Below are 9,139 nucleotides of genomic sequence, written 5' to 3'. Positions count from 1 at the left end.
AATGATTCAGTGTGACGAGCAAATGATTCACCGTGACGAACAAATGATTCAGTGTGACGAGCAAATAATTCAGTGTGACGAGCAATGATTCAGTGTGACGAGCAAATTATTCAGATTGGTGAACAAATGATTCAGTGCGACGAGCAAATGATTCTGTGTGACGAGCAAATGATTCAGCATGACGAGCAAATGATTAAGCGTCACGAACAAATGATTCAGTGTGACGAGCAAATGATTCAGTGTGACGAGCAAATGATTCAGTGTGACGAACAATGATCCAGTGTGACGAGCAAATTATTCAGATTGGTGAACAAATGATTCAGTGTGACGAGCAAATGATTCAGTGTGACGAACAAATGATTCAGCGTGATGAGCAAATGATTCAGCGTGACGAGCAAATGATTCAGTGTGACGAACAAATGATTCAGCGTGACGAACAATGATTCAGTGTGACGAACAAATTATTCAGATTGGTGTACAAATGATTCAGCGTGACGAGCAAATGATTCAGCGTGACGAGCAAATGATTCAGCGTGACGAGCAAATGATTCAGCGTGACGAGCAAATGATTCAGTGTGACGAGCAAATGATTCAGTGTAACTAGCAAATGATTCAGCGTGACGAACAAATTAGCGTGACGAACAAATGATTCAGTGTGACGAACAATGATTCAGTGTGACGAACAAATTATTCAGATTGGTGAACAAATGATTCAGTGTGACGAGCAAATGATTCAGTGTGACTAGCAAATGATTCAGCGTGACGAACAAATTAGCGTGACGAACAAATGATTCAGTGTGACGAACAATGATTCAGTGTGACGAACAAATTATTCAGATTGGTGAACAAATGATTCAGTGTGACGAGCAAATGATTCACCGTGACGAACAAATGATTCAGTGTGACGAGCAAATAATTCAGTGTGACGAGCAATGATTCAGTGTGACGAGCAAATTATTCAGATTGGTGAACAAATGATTCAGTGTGACGAGCAAATGATTCTGTGTGACGAACAAATGATTCAGTGTGACGAGCAAATGATTAAGCGTCACGAACAAATGATTCAGCGTGACGAGCAAATGATTCAGTGTGACGAGCAAATGATTCAGCGTGACGAGCAAATGATTCAGTGTGACGAACAAATGATTCAGCGTGACGAACAAATGATTCAGTGTGACGAACAAATGATTCAGTGTGACGAACAAATGATTCAGTGTGACAAATGATTCAGTGTGACGAACAAATGATTCAGCGTGATGAACAAATGATTTAACCACTTGACTGTCCCACATTATAACACCGACATACATATCACTAAGGTTGTTTTGCATCACGGCACCTAGTAAAATTCATGTTTAGTAGTGGAATTAACTTTGACAGTGTTCGTTTAAATGTAGCTGAAATGTTATCAACTAGATCTGAATCACTTACGTTTGGCCTAAACAATGAACTGTCGACAATTACAAGTGAGAAAACTATTAATGATCTATAACCAATCAAACGCAAATCTCTTAACGTGATTTTGTGTGAAGACAATGAAGAACATTGAATGAAAAGTCTGATAAACACTAATTGACTAACCAGGGCCTCTAAATCCTATTTCAAATTCCCACGCAGTACCTTGGTATAGTGCCAGACGCAAAAGGTCCGATCTAGCGTTTTCCGTTTAAATACTTTACTAAACTCAGCGCACTTCACGAACAATCCATGTTCCACCATCCGAGTGAGAAAGAAACTTACGTTCATCATCCTACTATCACAGGTCATAGAAGACAATGTGCAGCAAAACTGGCTGCATTCTCTTCACGAGAGCCTCTCGTAGGTGTATGTGAGTGAGTGAGTGTAGTTTTACGCCGTTTTTAAGTAGTAATCAAGCCATGTCACGGCAGGGAACGCCAGAAATGAGCTTCGCACATTGTGGTCATGTGGAGAACCATCCCTGGTCTTTGGCATGACGAGTGAACGCTTTAACCACGAGGCTACCTCACAGTCCCCATAAGTGAATGGGCCGGAGTCATGGAGGTTGTCTAGAGATCAGATAGTATTGAGCTGTTCTCTTATACCCCAAACTCTCAGACTTGAAGCCCGATGGCCTGAATATGTGTACTAAGTTATCAACATGACATTCTAACAAGACCCCTGGGTTGCTCAGCATGCTACTCCAAAATCTGAATTATTCATGGAATCGTCAGGAATGTGTAAGATTTAACATCGATATTGTTTTTTCACTTAATGAGCTATAAATATGAAATGACGTGTGCACATTTAGAGAAACCATAGTCAAATATTGACCTAGATGTATGTTTTCACGGTTCAAATCCTGTAAGATATATTTACATGCCATTTATTTCTATATCAAGAGCCTTTGATGAAAAATTCTACAAACCATTCTAACCTTTTCCTTTTGTTATTAGTTGATATTGCTGGACAAAGAAGAAATACAGCAATGTAAGAACATGTTGCTTGTTACTTCATACTACATCTTTTCGAACGAGGGTTAAATTATACAAATATGGAACTACTTTTGACTTTAAACATTCCCAGCGAACCAACACCCTCTATTTAGTTTCACTATCCTCTAGTAGAAATGGTCCAGTAAATGTCTGTTCACCTGTCGCTTAATTGTGCGGACGCGGGAATGTGAATTGGTATTTCCTCAATGTCGAATCAGAAATACCTTAGTCACATGAAGTGGTATCAGTGAAAGTTTGGTAAATGTCCAAATGTGCAGGTCATTGTGGCTAATCAACATCAGTATTCCATTATGTTCAGAGTACACATATCAACTGCAAACAAGCGGGCAACTGATGAAATATCCTTCACTTATATACACAATATGTTTTTCGGGGAATACTATGCCATTGGGAGTTATGTCCCTTGAAACAGGGAGCTGTTTCCGGTGCATAAACAAGGCTTATGATTGCAGTAATAATTTAGGTAAATGCATCCTTTCAGCACAATTTTGGCCTAAACGAACATGCACAAAGGGATTAATATGCAACATACAACATACCACTTTACTTCAGTTATGTCTGTGAGTATAAACATGCATTTATGTGAATTAGCGACATCACCACTGTTGAACCGTCGACCGTATTATCTGTCCGTCTGACAGCTACTGTAACACTAACTTGTATTCAACGCTTTTGATGGTAGTCCTCTTTGAGAAACTAGTAGATACATCGAATTTAGGAGTGAAATGATTCTCGCAACCTTATATCAACTGAAAATTATGTTGTCAATTAATCTTTCACTCTTTGAACATTTTGACAAAATCACTGGTAACATAGAATCCTGATGCATCTTTCGTTCAAATATTTGTGAAAATGGTACTCTGATGCTGACAGGCAATTATGAAAGAACAAAGCTATCTGGGGGATGGCTAAAGTATTAGAAGCTGTCGTTCACACAAAGGATATGCAGTCAGAAATAAATTGGGACTAACATCTGTAGACTTTCTAGCTGATTTATGCTTATTAGACTTAAAATGTGAAACTGTCAGTGAACAGTATTGTGTATGGCCAAAATGTGCATGATGTTGCTTCAGAGACTTTAGGTAAACAAAGAACTGATAACAATTTTGTACGAAAAAATGTAAAATCTGTTACACATTATCTGTTGACTTGATGATTTACCATTCGAACTGTATTTCCTGTTCTGTGAGGCATAGGTTTATATGTGGATGTATAGGTGACTGGACTCATGAAGATCCAGATTAGAACTGATCTTCAGTAACACATGCTTATCATAAGAGGTGACTAACGGGATGTTGTGGTCAGGATTGTTCACGTGGTTGATACATGTAATCATGTCCCATTTGTGTAAATCAATGCTCATTGGATAGTCTGGTCCAGATTTGGCCATTGGAATGCTGGTCACAAACATGTGTCAGGTTTGCCACAACTCCTTGTTGGTAATATTTTAATGACAGACAGCCTACCCTTCTTCAATCCACCAACAGGTGTGGCTTTGCACAGTGCAGCGAAAATAAGACCAAATTCAACTGAACTTATAAAAATTATTAAATCATAGTCCATAATACTGAACTGTGTATTACATGAGGAAACAACTGATCCATATTTCAAACCTTTCAAAGATGGAGTTTTATTTCACTTGAAACAATGTGAGTGTGGCAACATGACAGGTAGATTAATTTTACTGAGTAAAAGCAAGCATATTCATTTACAAGTTTAGGTAGACTGTATGCATCAGATGCAGTTCTGTGTTTGAATGGTAAGATTGATCCTCATATTGATATGGACTATCATTTAGTTACACATAGTTCTAATTTTGTTTCTTTTTTCTTTCAGAAAATGTGCTTCAACTATTAAGATAATCAGTAGAACTTGTCTTCTGGGGAATGCTGAACACTCAAGCAATGGAGAAAGATTATTCTGTTCAGTTCTTCTCAACTTTTATTGCAAATCTTCAAAACCTGTGCCAAGCTTATATTAAGTTTGATAGAAACATTGAAGTTAGTGGCTATGTGTGCGTTGAAATAGACAATTCTAAGAAAGAGCGTTACGTTCTGAGTGAATTAGTCCAAAACTGTGGCAGTGTTGTGAGTGAGAGCTACTGCACAAAGGTTTTTCGCACTTTGCCACCATTACCATCAGCAAGTCAGAAGTCAGCATCACAGAATGATCCCGAGTCTTGGTCAGTGAATACAACAGCACCAGCAGACAAACCCAGGCACAAAATATCTCAGGAACGAAGAGGCAGCATCTCTAGCAATAAATCCATTGAAAGTTTAACAGATATCCGAGAATCAGAAAATGGTTCTGTTTCTAACTATAGCTCAGATGGTGCTGAGAACTTGCGAATCACATCAGGGCAGCGATCAAAACGAACGTCTTTTGATCAGGACAAGGAAAACAGCATTCGGATGTCATGGGATGCTGCACAGCGCTTGTCTCAGGAGATCCAGTCCAGGACATGCTCTGATTCTGGTCGCAGTTGGCATCAGGTACAGAGAAGGGACAGCCTGCCGAGTTTCGCTCACATATCCAACCAAGGCCGGAGCAGCAGCAGTACCAGTCTGGCCAGTCCCTCGGAGATTCCAGTAGACCTAGAGTCGATTAAGGTGGAGGGCTCATTCACCAGGCAGTCTTGTGCTCAGGCCAAAAGTCATCCCACCAGTCCAACAGATCATGGGGAGGGATTTGGTCAAGTAGTGCCTGTGGGCATCCATGCAAATCTCTCCAGTCTCGGTCATATGGTAGAGGCTTTTGCAGGTAAGAATTCTGCAAAAATGTCTGTATTAATAAATGTTTTGTAGTATGCAGTAGATTTTGATACATAAATGAGTTGTAAGATTTATAGTGATGAATTTGTGCTTTAATGTTATCTTGTGTGTTTTTTTTTTAAACAAACTTCCGCGTCATTAGCTCATCAACACATTATTATGACATTATCAAATGATTATTTACTAATTTCAAACAGTATGAGAACATTCTTTATTGCATTATCGCACTATTACTACTTCTGACCTCTGTATTTCTCTCCTGATGAAGATGATATGTTGGTCAAACCCTATCTTGCGTACATCAGGTGTATATTGTCTGATAATCTTATCATTTTTTTTCTTGATTGGTAATATTTTTACTTTCAAGCAACAAGATCAGCAATAGCTCAGCCTGCACACAGTTCTGAAGACAGATTCTCCCGCCCCAGTGTCTCAGCAAGTCTCTCTCCTAGTGTTCACTCTCAAATCCCAATGGACAACACCTTGGTGAGGAACCGTGGTGCTTCGGCCTCCTCTAGTCGCAGTCAGCAGGAGGTGTTCATGCAGATGTTGCCTCAAGGCTATGGTCAGTCCAGCAGCAGACACTCAGTCCAAATGGTGCAAGCAGCAGACAGGCAGCACAAACCAGAGGCCTCACTTACAGACTGTCCCGAAGATGTCATAGATCTGGACATTGATGACATGGATACCGATCATACTGACAGCTCTATTGCTGATGTCAATGCCAGTCTGACACTGTCAGGGATGGACCAGAGTGTTTTGTCCGACTATATGACATCGTCAGTTCAGGTGACAGATATTCAGAGAAAGAGGAACGCTCAGCTGAACTGTCAGAGATATGCTTTGAGGCTGTTCTGTGAATTTCACCAAAGTAAATCAGGTTCTATGTCTTCCTTAGACACTATCCCTCAGGAACAACTCGATGTTATGCTTAGTGACTTCTATGCAACATCTAAGAAAGGAAATGGTGAGGACTTCACTGTCAGCTCCTTGAGAAGTATTCAGTACTACCTGGAATCTCATCTGTTTGAGAACTTCATTATGTCAGGGTCAAGGGCAGTAGTGTTCAAGAACTCGCGTCAGGCATTAAGGAAACGGTGTGAAGAGTTGAGAGTTAAACAGAAGACCTCACCCATCAACAAACGTAACATGACTTCCTCGGACATAGACCTTCTGTTTGAAAAAGGGCAGCTGGGAGCAGCTTCCCCTGATGTTCTGCTCAACACTTTGTGGTTGATGAATGTCATGTGTTTCGGAATCAAAGGCAGCGAACATTTCTCTCTCAGATGGGGAGATATCATTCTTAACACTGACAAAGAAGGAAGGCAATTCTTGGAATATGCTGGATCTGGAACTTCTGGGCAGCCAATCCATTGCCTCCGAGTGTATTCACTCCCTCATAATCAGTCCCGATGCTGTGTTCACTTCTTCAAACAATATTTAAGCCATCGTCCAGCAATAGCACTTCAGCCAGATGACCCATTCTACCTCGCCATCAACAACCAGTATGAGAGGGTTGGGTCTTGGTATGTGAAGGAGAAACTGTCCATGAGCAGACTCTCCTCCACATGGAGGAATATACTGTTTGCTGCAGGACTACCTCCAGAGAGGAAGCCTCCTGTTGGTTACCAGACAGGACTGTTCTTACAAGCAGCACAGCTGCCCATGTCGCTGAGTCGACACATGGACAGAACACCTCCAGAGGATGCGCCAGCTGCTGCCAAGTGATGACTGCTGAACCCCTGAACTCCCAGATCAAACAGACATATAAGCACTGAAGTAGTTGAGGGAATAATGATAACTATTTTTGTAACATGCATCATCTCAAGACCCAGGGATGACATCAACTTATTCCATGACCATCTGACAAGTTGTTAGGAAATGTATTTGAGGCAATTTATCCTGTCTTCAGTTCACCTAACTGAATATGCAGCAAGTCAAGTGAGCTTATGTCATGGTGAAGATGTACTTTAAATCCCTACTTTATGTATGTTATTGTTTCTTCCCCTTGAAATCAACCAGGATGAAACTGAACAATTATATTGATCTGACTGGCCATAGTCAGATAATGTTGCTGTGTATGGCATGAAACAGACATAATTGGTCCTGTAACATGGCGACAATGGCAGCCGCATTGAGAATGTGACTTTTTGCTATTTTTTTCACATGTTCGATATTAGCCAGGGATTTTACATTCTTTAACTTTCTCTGACTTTTTATCTTTATATTTGTCAAGAAAATTTGAGGTTAGCTTTGGAACCTAAGGTCCTATTTTAGATATCTGAGACATTTTCATGCAAAATGTAGTTCGTATTCTTGTTAGTGTTGTATCACTGTTTGCAGTATTGTATCAAAACAGTCCATATTCCTGTGTTGGCATATTAGTGTCTTGAATCACAACAAGCATTACAATCATATCAAAAGTTGTGTCTTCTGTGCCAAGATTTTGTTTGTAACTGGCTTCATCCTGATCATTATCACCATTGTTTTCATTCTCCTCCTCCTCTTCCTCCTTCTCCACATCATCCTTGACAACCAGAACAACACACAATTAACACCCAAATGGAAGTAAAAACTCTCCTTATCAAGAGCTATCATAACTTATCAGTAGCATTGATAATGAATAACAAATTGAATTCATAAAATAGTACAGTTCAATTAATGGAATATACCAGTGAATTGTAACATCCTCAGAGTGGTGCAGTAAATGTTTCGGAGTTTGGTGTTTTGTGGAGCTTTTTGAGATTAATGTTATAATACACCTTGGAAACTCCATCCCTTAGGATTGTCTCCCCTTAGTTCTTACTGTTGAAGGCCCATGTTTCATGTAAGTCCCTTCAACATTATGGTAAAACTGAAGTCAATAATTTGAAAAGTCTGTTGTTTAATGGAGGTCTAGTGCTGTGTATGAAATTGTCACTTATTTACCAGTTGTTAAGCTTTATTTATTAATGACATTTATAATGTTTATCATTAACATTTACAATGTTAGTGATTCCTGTGCTGTGGACGGTGTTGTGTATTATTGTCCTGTCACTACCAGTATCCAGATGGTACATCTGCACTCACATTTACATGTTCTATGATATGAGTGTAAAATGTATCCTCGAGCTTTGAACCAGATCCTACTTGTCTTTTTTAACCATTCGCACCTTATTAAGTTTTACCTCAAACTATTTTGATTATAAAGTGCATAGTTGTTCATGATCATAAGTTGCTATGTGTGTTAAAATCAAGCTTCAATAAGATTTTTTTGTCTTTCTTGAGGTACAAATGACATCTGGAAGGGCTCTGTTGAAGAGATGTTAGCCTACTTGCACTAGGTGCAACCTAAGAATAAAACTTAGTTGTCCCAACCTAATTCCAGTTGCACTGCTATTTTTTCAATGTTTAATGTACGAAATACATTCTTATATTATTTAGGTGTTTTATTCAGAAGTTTACCCACTCAAAAATGTACTTGCACCAGGTACAAGTTAGACTAATAAGTAGGTTGTGCCTTGTAATATTGGGTTGCACCAATGCAAGTAACAAAGCATTAAATCGAAGCATATTGATGGATGATTGTGATAAGAGTTCTAACTGTGGACAAATACTACCAGTACAATATGATAAGACTCTCTTCTGTAAGTAGATTTTTGAAGGTCTCTTGGTGCTAACATAGTTGTAAGTGCCATAGATTAGCATTAACTAAGAGAGCTTTGAAAATGTGGGCCCAGGTCAGCTTCCAATTGTTTGTTTCATCTTTTTAATGTTTAGACATATTTTATTCCTAATGAAAACAACTGAGCCCAAGTTTTCATAACTAAGTTAGTCCTCTCCAGAGAAAGGAGGACACTAATATGATTATCCTCATATAATGTCATACTTTACATGTATATGTACAACACACGG

The 9,139-nt window shown here is 39.3% G+C and overlaps 1 protein-coding gene across 1 annotated transcript; it reads left to right on the top strand.

The window, feature by feature from the left end:
• The first annotated feature begins 4,310 nt into the window (after positions 1-4,310).
• On the top strand, positions 4,311-7,046 carry LOC137265539 (uncharacterized). The gene is made up of 2 exons (XM_067800958.1): positions 4,311-5,234; positions 5,613-7,046. The coding sequence occupies exons 1-2, from the start codon at positions 4,361-4,363 to the stop codon at positions 6,971-6,973; spliced, it is 2,235 nt and encodes a 744-aa protein (XP_067657059.1). The 5' UTR covers positions 4,311-4,360; the 3' UTR covers positions 6,974-7,046.
• Positions 7,047-9,139: the final 2,093 nt, after the last annotated feature.

This window comes from Haliotis asinina, chromosome 15 (assembly GCF_037392515.1).
Source record: "Haliotis asinina isolate JCU_RB_2024 chromosome 15, JCU_Hal_asi_v2, whole genome shotgun sequence".
NCBI classification, from domain to species: Eukaryota; Metazoa; Mollusca; class Gastropoda; order Lepetellida; family Haliotidae; genus Haliotis; species Haliotis asinina.
Note: the sequence above shows the minus strand (reverse complement) of the source record. Positions and strands in the feature narration are given on the sequence as shown.

What these genes read in the sequence shown, in the direction of transcription:
- LOC137265539 (XM_067800958.1), top strand. Translation starts at nt 4,361, where the DNA reads ATGCTGAACACTCAAGCAATGGAGAAAGATTATTCTGTTCAGTTCTTC. An exon ending in TATGGTAGAGGCTTTTGCAG is followed by an intron (nt 5,235 to 5,612) that starts GTAAGAATTCTG and finishes TTTACTTTCAAG; the next exon opens with CAACAAGATCAGCAATAGCT.